Raw genomic sequence first — 17,531 nt, forward strand, 5'->3', positions numbered from 1 at the left:
GTAGCCAAAGATGCATGAGATTAATGAAGTAATTAAGATTAAAAATAAAAAAAAAGGTAAAAAACTCTAAAAGCAAAATGTCTCACTTTTCAGCATTTATTTTACAGATTTTGTCTGTTTATCTACACCTAGTGGAACACCAGATATTACAATGTTTATCCACTTCTTAGAAAACACCATCAATCCTAACAGAAATTACTAGAAAAAACCTAACTGTATAAGAAAAATAAAGACAAATAATATCAACAAAAGATTAGCAGTCAATCTACAATTCCCATTTTCACTACGTGCACCTTCTGCTGTAGATGTAGTAACAGTAAATGTTAATTTACCGCCAACAGAAAATTTGGAAGACTGTACAATGATTATGGCAATATGACAAGGCTCCTTCGTATCAAGGGAGAACAGAAAAAGTCTGACAAGACCAAAGAATACAATCCTGGTGCAACTGAAGGGTGTTTTATTTGTTTCAAGATTTCACCAGGACGAGCACCACACCTCACTTCAGATTGCTGCTCTCTCCACCCTTCCAGCAATGACAGCTCAGGAAGTACAGATTCACGGCTTAAATTCTGCAGGGCTGGAGCAAGGCTGTCTGCAGTCTTTCAGTCCCACATGGCCCTTATAAGTTTCGACATAAATGATGAGGAATGATGGGCGCAATTTTTTTTTTTTCTTTCACAATGAGATTAAATCAGAAGTGATCTAATGACATTAGCAGACTTGTAACAGAATAAAAGAATGCAAGTTAAACCAAAATTTGGCTCAATTATTTCATTACAGAAACAAAATTTTTAAGAAAGTAAAACCAAAAAGCCATAAAGTGTTTTATTTGCTTGTGTTATGGTCTAACCCATACATTTTCTTACAGGTTCTATCCACAAAAAATGAGTTGGGGAAGTGAATAACTTAAAATCAGTTTGTAATAAAATCTACAGACTTAAATGATCATCTCTCAGAACACTTTTATATACAAAATGAATTTAAAATGACAAAAATTGGAAAATCCTATCTTGTATCAACTAAATGTAAGTAAAATTAAAAATGTTAAACTAGAACTTACATAATTTCAAACATATTTGGAGCACTGGAAGAAATATATAACTTTTTGGATGAAAAAAGTCTTGTTTAACATGAACAAGCCCTCCATAATATCTTTCTTTTTTCAGAGTAATTCCATTCTCATCCCAGATAGATCTCAATAAAAGTTCTATCTTCATGTTCTACACAGAGGAACATCTAATATAAGTGCTTCTTCTTTACATAGGAGGAAAGACCTTTTGGTATTTTGTTTTACACTAAAACAGGCATTCTGGACAGGAGTAGAAGGCAGTAATGGAGTCACTGTAACCCAGTCAGACATTGGACATTTCTAACCAGCCACTGAGACAGTCTGAAAATTAACCAACGAAAAAGTAAAGGCTCACTATACCCTCCAGAAATGTGTATCTGATATTTATAGAAAACCTGTTCAAAACAAAGACAGTTGTAATAAAATTACTGGTTTCCAAGTGAATATGACATTTTTTAAATGTAAAATTTATTCGGATTTGGAGGCAGTAAATCTTTCCAGAAGAGTGGGCTTTGCTTATGAAAGGAGGACCATCACAGTCATTTGAGGGTATAACACATATTAACATGTTAAAATATTGCTTCTGTAGCAATTTTTACCAGGATTCTAGAGGGGAGGCATAAGAACGGGGATAGCTGTTTTATTTTGCAATACAATGCAGATCAAAGACGACAGCTATAGCAATTCAAGAGAAAAAAAAAATCTAACCAATAGTAGAATGTAGCTCCTAATGAATACTGGGCTAATATTAGCAACCAAGTAGTACAAAATATGTGAATATTTAATATTCCTACATAATAGTCCTAGTCGTAATAGATTCATTTCTCTTCTGAAAGAATGAAATGTCCCTCTAAATATAGCATTGCTTAAAAATAAGATTGCTAGGTAGGCATTCAGAAAATTGCTACCAGCATGGCTATATTTTTAATTACTATATTTCTGAGTCATTTTTTTTAATTCAATTAAGTCAATGAGGTTACATATCAGATGCACAAGTAAGTCTGCAAGTCTGTAACTTCGCAGAATCAATTACTTTTATTGCAATTAGAAAAAAAAATAAATGCTTTGATGCTAGATCTGTCTTTTTCTTATGTGTTAGCATTAGACAGTAGCAATGGTAAATTCACACTTTGTGTTCCTCCGTGTAATCTTACAAACTTTCAGTAGTTAATGTATTCACGACCCTAGCATATTGAAAGTCAATCATAATTTTTGTCATCTACAAGGTTCACTATTTAAAATGATGTCTTAGTAACAGATTAAATTAGGACAAAATTATTTATGCATCCTCTTTTTTAAAATATTGATGTAGCCTACATTTCAAGTAAATTGCAAACAAACTTAGAACCAAAGCCATCATATAACATAAATCATCATCAGATCTCTTCTCCATGCAAAACCTGAAATACTAAGGGCAAAGCAGCTCTTCTGTTATTTCACACAACAAAAAGAGTGTCCAGTCACCTGTAAAAATATAAAAGCTTGTGTGTGCAGCAATTACAAGTAGGACCTTCGCTACACAACTTTCATCATTTATATCCCAGATTACACTGGAAAATGCATCAACACAGCTTTACAGAGCCCATTCACTTAGCCAGAGTGATCTGAAGTACTTCCTCTCTCCTTTTTATCTTCAGCCTATGAGCTGAACTAACACGTCTGAAAATCAGTTTTAAAAGTGTTTAGCAAGAAAACCTGATGCTTGATATGGAGACACAAAACCTGGTTCTATGTGAGGTGATACCAGTAATGGCTTTCCAACTCCAGTTATTCAACAGAAAAATTTTGTGAGCATTTTCTTCATTTTCTTCACCAAAAAAGCTCTGAACACTAATTTTGGCAGCACTGACCTCAAACACCACCTTCAAAATTAGAAATTAGCTTGCACATGTTTGACTGCTGGTTTCCTCAATGACTGCAACATGATCAGTCTTTGCAGACTGTAGAAATAATGGTGGAATACTTCTGTTGCTCCCAGAGACTCCAAAAGTACTGTAGCTAATCTCTCTCAGTCCCTCAGCTGTGTTGGCTCAGCATTTTGTGGGACTTTACAGTAAATCAGATCAGTTCCTTTCTGTAGTTTAAAAAGATGCTCTGCCAGAGTGATGAAGGAGGAAAACGTTTTTCATTAGCTTAACCTCCCTGAAACAGTTTCACTAAATAGTTCAGCAGACACTTGCACCAGGGCCATGATGGTGTCATGGAGGAAGGAACGAGCAGCTGGGCTGGCAATGGAGCTGTCTGTGCTGCACTGACAGCACAGAACTGCCTGGAACTCTGGAGCTGAATTTAGCCTCTCAGATCTGCCTTCTGAAGAAGCTTTTCTTTTTCTTACTGTATTGATTCCACAGGGACCCAGGGAGAGTGGTGTCACTAGGCTCAAGTCAGCCTTTGTAAATGTATTTGCTGAATATTGTGGTGGGCTGACCTTGGTTGGCTGCCAGACACCCACCAAGCCACTCTATCATTCCCTTTACTCAGCATGTCAAGGCAGAGAATAAGATGGAAAATCTAATAGGTCAAGATGAGTACAGGGAGAGATCACTCATTAGCTAAATCTAAACTAAGCAGACTCCACTTTCAGAAGATTAATTCAAATTATTGCCAGTTAATAACAGGGTAGGACAGTGGACACAAAAACAAATCTAAAAGCACCTTCCTCCATAGTTCTTTCTTCCCAGGTCAACTTCACTTATGAATCTTCTACCTCCACACTCTGAGCAGTGCAGGTGGATGGGGTGGGTACACTGCGGTCAGTCAATAGCCCCTCATCTCTGCGACTCCTTCCACATCATGCTTGTCCCCTGCTCCAGCATGGAGTTCATTCCCAGGGGATATAGTCCTTAGTGAACTGCTCCAAAATGGGTCCTTCTCACAGCCTACACTTCTTCAATAACTGTTACACCATAGGTCCCTTCCATGGGGTGCAGTCCTTCAGGAAGAGGCTGGTCCAGTGTGGGTCCCTTGCGGAATCACAAGACCTGCCAGAAAACCTTCTCCAGTACAGGTTCCTCTCTCCGTGGGCTGCAATACCTGCCAGAAGCCTGCTCCAGTGTGAGCTCTCCATGAGGTCCCAGCTTCCTTCAGGGTGCATCCACCCGCTGTGGCACAAGATCCTCCATGGGCTACAGGGGACAACCTCCCTCACCATGGTCTGCACCACGGTCTGCAGGGCAACCTCTGCTCTGGTGCCTGGAGCACCTACTCCTCCTCCTTCTTCAAAACGTAAAGAATAATTGGGTTGATGGGCATGAGTTCAATAACTTCTTTCCTCCCTTTGTTGTCCACACTGAGAAATTTTTGAAGAAAAAATTTATTACACTGAAACTAAGGTTAGAATATATTTCAGTAATGTAATTACAAAAACTACTATGCAGATGTTCAAACCATCCCTAAAAAAGATACTAATGATGACCAAACATATTAAGCAATGGAGAGGCACAGTAGAGCTCTGGTATAAACCTCCTTCCTCATCATGATACTACTATTCAGCAACTTCATAAATACTGAATAAAAGATACTTATGTCCAAGATAGAAGATATTCAACGGCAATTTCCCTCTTTTAACACAAGCCAACATCTTTCCTGTGGGCAGCTTTACTGAAAATCCAGCAGCACCAATGGGAGGCCAGAGTTGTTTTAAAATAGGTCATCATTATTAAGGAAATGTTTAGTCTTACTCGTGTAAGGAATAGCAGTCCCTTTGAAATACAAATTTGTTGTGGATTACTGTAATAAAACACTCCTAAGCCCTTATCAAAGAAAAACCTTGTCACTATGAAGGGTGATAAAAAAATGTTACAAATTTTAAACTGCTCTTTCTTATAGAAGAAGTATATTTTTCATTTATTTCAGTAATAACAAGAATAAATATACATCAATACCTTTGCTTATTATAATGATCATGTGATCGTTAACTACTGAACTACGATTCGGCTTCCACAGTGGAACTTCAGTTTCAGTGAATGTTTTTAATTATTAAAGTGTTATTAGCCAAATTTATAAATCAAACAAAGGCACTGTTTTAACCTATATTCCTTTAAATTAATTAACATCTTACTTGTCCCACTGAATTAAGAAATAGTTACTTATGTCTGAAAGTTTAGTTAGGACACCAGTGTCCATGTGATTATGGACTAATTCCATAACTTTTATCACTCCTGTTTGTGCAGAACAAATATGACTAATGACCATTCATACTACTAATTAAAAATCTTACTAAATGTTTATTTTTTCTTCCACGAAATAAAAGCTTATTTTATACATGAGAATATCCGTGTTATAAAGAGATCTGGAGTATACAACTCAGACCAAATTTTAGACAAGAACACTTGGCAAATTCTGCAGAACACATGTTCATGTAAACACTACAAAGCAGTTAAAAACATTTATCTTCCAACCATGTCTAAATAAATTCAAAATGTATAAATGTACCCCAGTACTCAGCTATAGCCCATCAAATTTCATTCAGCTTTGGCCACCTGCATGTTCAGATATTAAGCAGAATTCAAGGGTTTCAAATAACAAGTACTTTCTCTGTACTCTTCCTTGAAAGTACCTTTTCTTGGCCCAGTGCCTTCAGGGCACCCTCTACAGTATTTTTGCAGATAAACTATAAAAAGGGCAGAAAAAGATATATTTGAATTTTCTGATACATACTTTTAAACATGGAAGATACAGTTCTTAAAAAGAAATAGGGAAACTCAATAAAATACAGTTTTCTTTCAATCATACTGAGGTTTTGCTTAACTTTACAACTTGATGGAATATTTGGTAAAGTTCAGCAAAAAAATTAAAATTACTGTTTCACTTGAAATGTCTTCTGATTTGATATATATTATCATGGAAGTAATATCAACACTTGAGAAATACTTCCCATTCAGTTAAATTTAGCTCCTCAAACCTACCACTTATATGTAAATCAGACTATCACCAAAGCATGCACAGACATAATTTTACAACCAATCCCAAAAAAATTATTAAAAATCAGAACAAGAAGCTTCATTCCTTTCATAAATTAGAATTCAATTCTTACTTTCAAATAGTTCATATTGTTTACTGTGATATTTCATATTTGTAATGATACAAGTAGTTTGAAAAAAAGTAAGATTTTCCTGAAGCATTTTAACTTTAGAACAAAACACGTGTTCAGTAAAAGCATAACCCTCAGCCCTCTAAACGTGACAGTGATGCTATTTTTCTAGCTGTTAGATAATACTTGGTTCAGCTGTCACTTACTGTGCAGCAGTCGGTTACACAGAGTGAAATGAATCATAATCGCAATGACTAACCAAATTAATGGAAGCATGCTGAATCAAAACCCATGTTCCCAAACTGTCTTAGAACCTGATTCAGCAAAAATACATTTGATTTCTATACCACACATCTTCCCTAGATACCTGTTTATCCAGACTTTTAAAGCAAGAAAGTGCTGAATTCAGAATGCGTAGTAAGTCAACAGTATGTTTTTAACAGACTACTATCAAAAGTGACTTTTCAATTTGTAAGCACACCATAGCCAAATGAATATTGTTCAAACAATACATAGTAAAAGTGAGCTTATAGAGTTTTCTTTGGGTCATAATCTTATACTGTGTTAAGCTTAAAATAGTAGATAAATCCTGTTTGTAACCTCCCATCTAGCAATCTGACGAGCTTCATCTATGAGATTCTATCTTCAAACTTAAAATATACATTAAGCATTCTTATTGATGAATGGCAAAGGAAGGTTTTCTTTGCAAGGTGCTTTTGATGATAGGTATGCTTAATCCCATATGCTGGAACAATTTTGTATTCCAAGGTCTTCTTTCAGATCTCATTCTTCAAAGGCTTCCTGAATTTAGTATAACAAGTGTACCAAATCCTAAGAATAACCTTGGACTAGAAAGGAAACATACTCAGGTTCCCAGCAGTGAGTCTCAAATAGTAAAGTTATGGATAAATGAGCATATCCTAATTAATGACTGAGAGAAATATAAGTGAAAGATGCAGATTGAAAGACAAGGTTCTAAAGTAATCTAGAGAACCACAAAAATCAGTGCCAGCAGGAAATGTGTCCATGGCATTCTTATAAGACCAATACTGAAGAGTTACTCTCAAAGGCAGAACTCTGCAGATCAGGCTCAACTTATCTAGCTCAAGATGTCTGCAAGGTAGACTTCTACATCTGAAATATTCACTCTATCTTCTTTTTAAGTCCATAGCCAGAAATAGGCTCTGTAATTCATCTGGCCTATTTGAAAAGTCTAATTTAAAATGAGATGGATCACATCCTAAAGGCACCTCTTCATTTCTATTTGCTTCAAATTGAATCCAAGTGATTTCAAATATGGATGTCTTCCATTGCAGGTATTCAGATCTGGTCAGAAGAATCCCAAAGATCTTGTGGGTTCAATAGCACAATCCAAGTTCTAAATGTTGTAGCATGGGAATGAAAAAAATACCAAATAATTGTCATTAACCAAGCAGTTCTATGAGTGCTGAACTTAAAGAAGTCTGATTTTGTGAGGACTCACACCTTGTGATTGATTTATTCTGATGTTAAGGTTGGTTCTCCCCTAGGAGAACTCCCTGGCATGTAGAATGGTGTAAGCAGACTTTTTCACAGTCAGGAGTGTGGACAATCCCTTACACTACCCATCTACTTATTTTCATTAAACCCTTCATAATTAAGTGTCTTTGGGACCTCAAATTTTTGTTAAATATTTTTGTAAGTCAACCAAAGCTTCCAGTGACTGAATAAATATAGCAGCAGACACAACTGTTTCCCTTAAAACAATGCAGGATTTCTGTATTTCCAAGGACATGCAAGACCTGTGTTGTAGATCTTTTATCAGCTCTTGCTGCCCTAATGAACAAGTTACTTCAAAACTGCAAAAGTTATTCTGCATCCTAACAGTGAAGGCATATAACTGGGCAGTCAGGAGTGTGAACGTATGGACAGGCAAGAGAAAGTCTAAATAACTCTGTTATTTGCCTCTAGAGATAAGTCCTCATTCTTGCTCCAAGGGCTGTTTGTGCATTTTATTTAAGCACTCTAATGCAAAATTCATAAGAGGCATCTGATACAGACACATACAGACATTGAGTACAACTCAATCAGGATGAAGACAAACACTGTGCATTACCTGAGGTAACAAAATTCAAAATACAAAATGAGAAACGATTGATTCAACATCAGTTCTGCAGAAAAGCCTGGTGAAGGTATAGTAGATGACAAGCTGACCATGAGTCTACAAATGCTAAATCACAACAAAAACCCCAAACATGTGACACTGTCTGTACAAGAAAAGTGTTCTGTGCAAGACACATATTTTTATCCTCATGCTCTCCCCATACACTTTTGTTTGGAATGCTCTGTCTGGGTTTGGACACTGTATTTCAAAAAAGGTCAGTTACTTTTTTGTATAAGAGCAGCAACAAGAGTGATCAGAAGACTAGAAAATATGACCTGTTGAGTCTATGGAAAGGAAATCATGAGAATATACAGGAGGACATATGATCACATTTGTGAAATACATGAAAGGTTGCTTCAAACAGAAAAATAACAGACTGCATTGCATTTCCATTAAGGACAGAGTAAATAGTAAATGGCAGGAAAGAGATTCAGGTTTAACAGTAGAGGGGAAATTCTAATGGTAAGGATAATGACTTTGAGTAACAGAGACAAATTATCTTGGGAATTCAAGGTATCTCCATCCCTGGTTGGGCAGTAGCTGGAGTCATTGTTCTCATAGCTTTCAGTAGCAAACCATCATTTGAAAAAATGTAAAATTTTCACACTGAATCCAAGAGCTTTACCCTGAGATCTGCTTGGCCCACTTCTCACCTTCTGCTCATACATCGCACAGCTCTTGCAGAGATGATTAGCTTGAATTCAACGTGTTGTCTGCTAGGTACCCTCGCCTCAGCCATGAAGCATGTTTAATTCACTGCTTAGCTGGGCCCTCACAACTGGGAACCACTAGGTTAGACAAACAAGCATCAGAAACTGCTCTTTTAGAGTTGGTCATGCCTTGAGGCAAAGGATGAATTGGAAGACCTCTTGAGGTCCCAGCTAGTCCTGTTTTCTATTATTCTATGTGTTCTCTGGGTTTAAACGGCTTTAAAAGCATTGCTTTTCATTCATCCCTTCTGTAAACAGAAAAATATATAAATGCACCAAGATTTAGATAAACACTATATGGAAAAAGATTTCTTGCTAACACACTTGAGCACTCATTTCTGAAAAGTTATATGAAAGATGGTTGTAAAGTATTCTCCAAAATGGTCTGGCTGCTTCTAACTCACAATTTTATTTAAAGGTCAAAACATTTGAAGTCCCTCATATGCTTAAGACAGTACAGATTCTAAAGAAAGTCTGCCCTCACAAATACACAGAACCAAAATGCCACATAATATTGAATACCTGGCAATACCTATGACCTGTTACATATTCTGTGTATAAATACAATATTATATTTGCTATAAGAAGCTATTCACCTTAAAAATATTAATGTCAAATAAAGAAAAAGTCATCATGAAGTATTTAAACAACTTCATATGAGATTTAAGAAGAAAAACCAACCCCACAGAGAGAATAAACAAAAAAAATTGGATTTTATGTGTTATTTAAAGTTTAAAGATTTTCTTACAAATTTTCTGAATAGAAGAACTCAGACTTTTTTGAAACACAAGTTCAACTCTTGCTTATTCCTGTTAGAACAAACAGAATATCTCACTATGTTTTTAGTAAAGGAGTCCAAAGTCTAAATCAAAGGCATTCTTTAGGGCCTCACATCAAAACTTCATAACTCCTAGAGATACATAAAGCCAACTATTATAACTATTACTCTTCCCCTATCAAAATGCACAAATTTGATTTCTTTATCAAAAAGCAACTGAGACCATTCTGCAAGCATGTTTAGGCAGAGAAATGTGATGACAGCTGATATTTAAATTCAAGACTATAAAGGAACGGCCTTCCACCTTCAATGAAAACAGCAGAGAACAGCTGAAATTGCTTTGAACCCTTACTCTCCAAAAGATTACACGTATTAACTTCTTAAATGCACCACTACTCCCCTATACAATCTTGTCCTGTTACATTTACTCTTCCTCCTCTCTCAGTCCTTACTGAACCCTTTGCAGTTCCAAGACCCTACCTTGGAGAAACAACATAAGGACACAGTCACAACATAATATCATGCAGAAGCATCTTTTCAGCACATCACTGATTTGGCAATGTTACTGTATTGCCAGGAGTTCAATAACTCATGAGATAAGCTGCTGGAGTTTACTGAGTTTACAAATGCACCACCAGATTTGATGTAAACCGGTTAATAAACTATAACTCAACAGATAATTATTTCAAGAATGTAACAGTTCCTCCTGTTACACCACACAGTCCTGCAAAAGAGACAAAATCTAAACTCAGTAAGCATTGAAAATAATGTGGTTTGATTTGAATTTAATATTTACAATACAAATTAATTTGTCTGAAAGATAACTGCTTTTGAATGCCATTTTTGAACAATCAGTATTTCAATACATTCTTCCCTCTTGTGAGTCTAAATTAAAAGACACTTGCCCACTTTTAAAGTTGTCTATGATAACTTGTAGCTATTAACCGTGATATAGCAAGACATACTAAATGATATAGCAAGACAGATTAAAACTGCCCACAGGATTTAAACTCAAAAAATCATCCCCACCTCAAAGCCCATTGCTAATGTATCATGTCTGTTGCAGTCAAACAGGTATAGATGAGATCATAACTCATCACTTCACATATTCTTGGTGTTCTATCTCCCCAAGTTTCTGTCAAAAAAAGTATCATCAGTGAAAATGTTGGGAAAAAGCAAAGATAGTATCACACCAAAAAACTCCTTCTTGGAAAAGGTAGGTCCAACGGGCTTAAAAACTTCCCTAGAATTCTGACTGACTCAATATGACAGCAAAACTTTAAGGAAACCACTAAAGCAAAGGTGTGCGAGGTGGCATTAAGTTGAAGAAAAGTCCCATTCCACTGGATTAAATTTCAAAGTTCAAACTGGTTTACTTTTTTTGTCCTTTATGGAACTTTCAATATGCCGCAAGTATTTTAAAACTTCATTGGCAGAGTAAAAACACATTTTACACCAGTTCTGCAGTAACCTCACTTCTGTGTATTTTGACATTTACAATATATACACTAATTAGTCTGTTGTTTCAACGGAAAAATCAATTATTTGACATTCTCAGTTATTTAGATGTTACTCAGCTCACAGACGCACACAGACAAAACCCAGAATGGACCATTCTGTCCCCTAACCTCACCTCCAGAGACCACTGCATTTCACCCAGTCACTGCTTTCTAGGATACGGTCCCAGTGCCTTAAGTTATGATCTCCACTCTTCTCTTTCAGATGTAAAATATATTTTTTTCTTTTTTTTTTTTTTCCCCCAAAAGAAGTGCAGAAAAATTGTTATGTGACAAGATTACAGACAGCACACACTGCCTGGTGTTAAATATCTATTTTTGGGGTTCTTTGTTAACTAAATCCTGTGTCTGTTTTACTATCTTTGAAGTCCCATATGATGTCAAGCCTTTCTACATCCAACTCATCCTGATTGTACCTTTTGAATGTGAGAACATCAGCACTATTGCTGTCTTCCAAAATTTTACTCAACTTTAACATTAGCAAGCCAAATAATTAGTGTAACTGCCACTCAGTATAATCTCCAAATACATTCTGCTTAGTCACTAAGAGGAAGTACTACCGCTATCTTTTGTAGACAGTGCCTAAAAGAGTGTTAGATGCTTTAGAGAACAGTTGTAAACACTGAGTCTTCTTCAAGAGCAAATGGCACAAGGTGTGACAACCTGACAAGTATTATCTACAATATAAAATGTCTAAGCATGTGATAAGAGTGAAGAGCAAGGAATAATGACAGATTTTGAGAGGGGTCCAAAAAGTAGTACAGATTGTTAAAACAAAAGAAAGGAGAAGTGATAAAGAATATTAGGAGGGAGTAGAGAATGAGGTAGTAGGAAGGGAAGAGGAGAGGGCAGGGTGGGGTAAGGGATAGGTATCTTCCTTGACTATATATATTTATATAACTTCCACTATCACTTATTTTATACTGCATAAAGTTATTTTTTTTAAACTCACCTTGACCATATTTTATTTCATAATGCATAGAAACAAGAGTAAAATGATGAGTGGTGTAGAAACAAACTTGTTCTAATCAGCATTCCAAATTCAGACAAAAGGCAGTGCAAAGTTAGGGAAGCATAACTTAACTAACAGTGCCTGGAGTCCTAGTTTACTATTTAGTCAAAAGCAAATCTTTTTGCCTGACCCTATAAACTTTAGGAATTCCTATATGTATCCCTATTTTCAAACAGCAAAATCAATTCATCCCTCCAGCCCCAAAATCCAAATCCTAAATATACAATGCTTTTAAAACTATGTAAATCTGAAGTTATTATTTATAAAGTAGGATAATTATTTATAAAACAGCACAATAGCTTTGTGAGGCTGATATTGACACTGTTGTGACTCACATCCATCCACCTATTGCTTCCTCTTCTCCAGGCAAGCATCCTGCCCCACATCTCACTCTCTCACAGTGCCACACAGAGCCCACACAGCTCAGCTTCCATGAGGTTTCCTTGTCAGAGATTTTGTTTCAGTTAGTGTAGCTACCCAATTTTTACCATGTCTATGCAATCAGTGACACAGCAACTGAGCACACACAGGCCTGTAGTCAGTTCTGGACTTACAGTGGTGGCTAACGGAGAGCCACCGTTCTCTAGTGTACCCACCCTGTTTGCACACACGTCTTCTCCCCGTGGGTAAATCAGATGACAATGCCACACACATATTTAAAAGAGGTGTTTTACAGAGACCTCGTGGTAAACCTGTGATGCTTTGCAAATACATGAAAAACTGGATGATTTCATAATGAAATTTCTCTTGGAAAAATTTATCTTCTACTGGGCCAAACTGTCCATGTCCATGAAAAGCTGAAACGTATGTCTTTTCAGAGTTGGGAGTCTGACTTTAGAAGGAGAGTGTTTTATCTTTAGAATTGCTAGGCAAAGGAGCTGGAAACTCATGATACTGCAAGTAGAAAAGTGTATATGCACATGACACAGGCTGAAACAGAAATCTTTATAAAGATTTCTAAACATCCTAACATCTCCTACTTTTTTTTTCTCTGTGCATCTTCTCAATACAATTCTTTGATAAAGAAATAAAGAATAAATGAAAAGTAAAAAGACACAAGATAGATCCCATAAATCAATCCATATGCTGTCTAAATGTGCTGTCTAAAATCTGTTACAAGGCTTACACACAAAAAACTAGATTTTATAAGAGGAAGGATGTGCATAATGTGAAGGAAGAGTTATCATCAAAAATTCTATGCTGCATCCAAAACAGTAAAAAATCCACAAAGATAAAAGTTGAAAATACGCAAATATTCTTAAAACAGCAGAGAAATACTTACACCGAGTACAGATATAAATTCTCTGTCACACATTATGTATATTAAATATTATGCAAAATATACATTCAAAACCCTTGTCAAAAAGACACCTCCTTAGTACATGACATTCAAAATGCACTCCAAGGGTCCCAAAAATTTCAGAAGACAGACAGTGAAAGCATCAGAGTTAGCCACTCATCCCTTTTAAAGCAGAAGCTCCACTACAGGAACACAGTGCACAACTGTAGCTCAGCGTATTTCACAGACCAAACCAGGCCAAAGGAGAGAGCAAATCTGGAAAGCTTCTGCTCTCCATGCCATCATGTTCCAGCAAATCCTGGCAAGAATTCATGCTGACCCGATCACTATTAGTTGCTACAGATTACAACTCAATACCATCTGCATTTCCTTTCCCCAAAAACAGTAAAACAAGCATAAGGAGAAGTTATGTATCTATTTTAAATCCACACATATTTACCCCAGGGAGTGAAAGGAAAAGAATAAATAGTCCACATTACAGATGTGAGTCACACTACTTAATGCTCTTTTGGAAAATGCTCAAATACCACAGTGATGGGCACAGCATAAGAATTTGAAAAACACAAGATAGAAATAGCATTGAGAAAGGAAGTAGAGCCCAAGGAGTAGCCATTCATACTGACACTCAATCACCACAAATAAAAAAAAAAATAAATAAGAGAGAAGACATGCTTGCTGCTTTCTTCAACATTTGAACAGTTCTTATGTTAATATCTCTAAATGTCAACTCTTGTTTTCAGCATCTTTTTTTTTATCCTGCTACATTTCTCCATGGAATTAACTGACACAATTTTATTGCTTAGACAGACAAAAATACCTTCCACTTCAAAAGGAGCTTGCCTTCGAGGAGAATTACACTTGAACAAAGACTGCGGGATTTAGCTCTATATTTATCTCTATGCAATAACAGCAGTTCATTCATATAAATATGGGGGGTTTCTTTCTTCTTCTTTCTCTTCTCTTGACAGAAGGAAAACATCTCTCAAGAGAATAAAACTCATTAATATCTACCTAAAGATGCAGAACAATCTCTGATATTACTCTGATATTACTCTGATATTACTGTCCACTTTGGTGGACAGTTGTTCTTAATAAATCTGTAGATATTTTCAGAATAAACATGTACCTGATAGTTCAAAGAGACATTTCATTTTAAGAAAAATTAAACTGGTGAGTTCTTCATCTGACACCAGATCACGTCTCAGTATCCTCTAAAATATCTTAGGCTATCTATTCAAATTCAATTGACAACAGCATTCTCCTAAGAGAGCTGCTTTAGGTTATGCTTTTTGTATAAACTTTACACCACACCATTTCCCTCACAGCTTACGCAGAACTCAAGAGGACACTTTAGTGAGACATAAAGAGAAACTGAATGTCACATAAAGTTTATCTTTAGAGTTGCTGAAGATCTTTCTTTTGTCCATTGTCTGCTTCCAAGATTCTGAAAACCACAAATGAAAACAGTTCTGTTTCATTTCTTAAGTTGGTTTTACCTTGCCATTACTTGAGAACAGTTTATTCTTCATTTGCAAGCTTACCAGTTCAAGCTGATTCAAGTGTCATACTGAAATCATACCTTATATTTGATCATAAATATTATTGTCCACAACGAAAGTTGCCAGAAACCTTTTTTAAAACTCTAATGCTTTTAACATATATTTAAACTGCAGCTTGAATTCCTTGAAGATCTGCAACTTGCAACTTGAACTTCCATTTCCTTCTTTGTTGAAGATTTTTAAGAGTACAGCAATTTTAGAAAAAACATTTGAATTTATTTTGATAAATTACAAAATTTAGTAATGTAAAGGAGTCTAAATTGTTTTCAAATAAAAGTATTACAATAGCAAACAAATTGTAGAGCAAGAGGCTAAGAGGTGGTGACAAAACAAGATGGTCCTTTATTTCCAGTACTCACTGACATATTTCAAAACGTTCACCTCAAAAAAATCCTTTTTAAACAGACTTTGAAATATTTTTAGGAGATCACCTCGACATTTAGGAGCTGTCACACAAATGATATCTGAAGTTTTTGGTATGATGCTAACAATAATGCAATGAATCTTGGAAACAGACTTCAAAGTCAACAACTAAAGCCCAGAGGACAGTTTCCAGGTGCTGAGTGTGAAAGGCCAGCTGCAGTCAACATGTCCAAGGCACAACATTAATTTCGGTATAAAAAACTGCTTAGTGCTTCAGCTTTGTCACACTCATCAAAGGCACGTCCACGATAGCAGTAGCTTTGCTTATTTTTAAGCCATTGGAAGTCAGCGTGGTTGCTCCGCCACGGAGGGAGCACAGTTTTGTCGACTTTACTCGGTGCCTCCCAGCCCGGCTGGGGAAGGACACGACCCACGCCGTGCAAGGCAGCGGGACCCCCGCGCTCCACCGAGACCGGCGGCCCGCCCGGGGCTGGGGCAGCGCCCACGGGGAGAGACCGCGCGGCCCCGGCCCCGCCGCTCCGCCAACACCGCCCCGTGCCCAGCCGAGACCGCGGACAGCTCCCGGTGCTGAGCCCAGCCGGGAGACAGCGGACAGCTCCCGGTGCTGAGCCGAGTGGTGTGGACAGCTCCCGGGGCCGGCGCCAGAGCCGGGGCCGCTCCCCCGGCCGTGCCCCGCTTCCCCCGGCGCCGGGGCTCACGCTTGGAAAGAGCAGCGGGGCGGGGGCGGGCGGCAGACACGTTGTCGGGGGAAGATGGCGGCGGTGGCAAACCCACCCAGCGAAGCGGCCGGAGCCCAGGCCCCGGCGGTCCCGCTCCGCCCGCCAGGGCCGCCGCCGCCAGCGCGGAGCCCGCCGCGCCCCCGAGACGGGGCCCGGTGCCGCCGGTCCGCCCCCTCCGGAGGCGCCGACCGCCGCCCCGACCCACCCCCGTCCTCCCGGTGGCACACGCCGGGTGAGGACGGCACCTGTGCGGCCATGTTGGGCGCCTGGCCCCGCCGGCGCCGGGACGCGCGGAGCCGGAGCCGCCCCGCGGAGCGCGGCCGAGGCGGGAGGAGAGCCCAGCCCCGTCTCTGCCGCTCCCGCGGTCCCCCCCGCGCCGTGCCCCACACTCGCCCGCCACCAAGTACCCCTGCCCGCCCCTGCCCGCCCGGCTCCTTTCTCCCGCCCTGGCCGTGCCGCCCCCCGGGGCCGGGGCAGAGACTTCCGCGGCCGCGGGCCCGGGAGGACGAGGAAGGGATGCGCCCGCCCTTACTTGAGCACGGATTGCTCCTTCTCCTCTTCCTTCTTCTGGCGGTCCATGACGGCCAGGATGATCTTCCGCTCTTCCTCCGTGAGGTGGCTGAGGTCCGGCATCTCGGGCTGCGGGGCCGGAGGAGGCTGAGGAGCGGCGGGGCCGCTCCGGGGCCCGGCGGGAGCCGACATGTTTGGTGGGAGCTGCCGCCGCTACGGGAAGCGCTGCCCGAACTCCGGCAGCACCAGCGGGAGCGGCCGGCGCCGGGAGAAGCACATACAAATCAATACCCTGTAATGAACCGGCAGCCTAATGACGGCCCCGCCGGGGAGGGGCGGGGTGCCCGTCAGCCCCGACCTCGCACCCACCCGCCCGGCCGCCGGCGGCAGCGGGGGGACGGGGACGGAGGGGCCCCGGGGGGCGAGCAGGAGGAGTGGGGAGGGGAGAGGGCAGCGCCGGGAGAGGAAGGGCCGGGGGCGGGGTAGGGAGGGAGAGAGGAGAGGGCAGGATTAGCCGCGGGAGAGCTGTGGTTTGGGTGCGAGCAAGATTATCCCGACCCTGAGCGCCCGGCGGGGAGACGGGGGACGGAGCCAGCGGCGGGGGTCAGGAGACGGGGGCAGCGGCTGCCGGGGGGCGAGGCGGGTGCCGTGCGAGAGCGGAGCCCCGGCGCCCCGGGGCGCGCAGGGGAAGCCCCAGCGGGCGAGCGCCAGTCCCGGCCGCCGGCCGCGGCTCATAATTCCTCGCCGCCGTCCATGGAAGGGGCCGCGGGGCGCCGCGCCCGCCTCCCGCCGCCG

General features: G+C 40.0%; 1 protein-coding gene across 49 annotated transcripts in view; it reads right to left on the minus strand.

Annotated features, from left to right (window-relative positions):
• RIMS2 (regulating synaptic membrane exocytosis 2) overlaps positions 1-17,327 on the minus strand; it is a 442,383-nt gene extending 425,056 nt beyond the window's left edge. For 25 of the 49 annotated variants that reach the window (XM_050323848.1, XM_050323823.1, XM_050323629.1 and 22 more), the window contains exon 1: positions 16,759-17,325. In XM_050323848.1, the coding sequence (XP_050179805.1) occupies positions 16,759-16,928 (170 nt within the window). In that variant the 5' untranslated portion in view covers positions 16,929-17,325. Of the gene's footprint in view, positions 1-16,758 lie in introns of all 49 variants that reach the window. The other 24 variants (XM_050324029.1, XM_050323871.1, XM_050324020.1 and 21 more) reach the window with 6 other exon arrangements.
• Positions 17,328-17,531: the final 204 nt, after the last annotated feature.

This window comes from Myiozetetes cayanensis, unplaced genomic scaffold (assembly GCF_022539395.1).
Source record: "Myiozetetes cayanensis isolate MyiCay16 unplaced genomic scaffold, myiCay2020 scf1, whole genome shotgun sequence".
Taxonomy (NCBI): domain Eukaryota; kingdom Metazoa; phylum Chordata; class Aves; order Passeriformes; family Tyrannidae; genus Myiozetetes; species Myiozetetes cayanensis.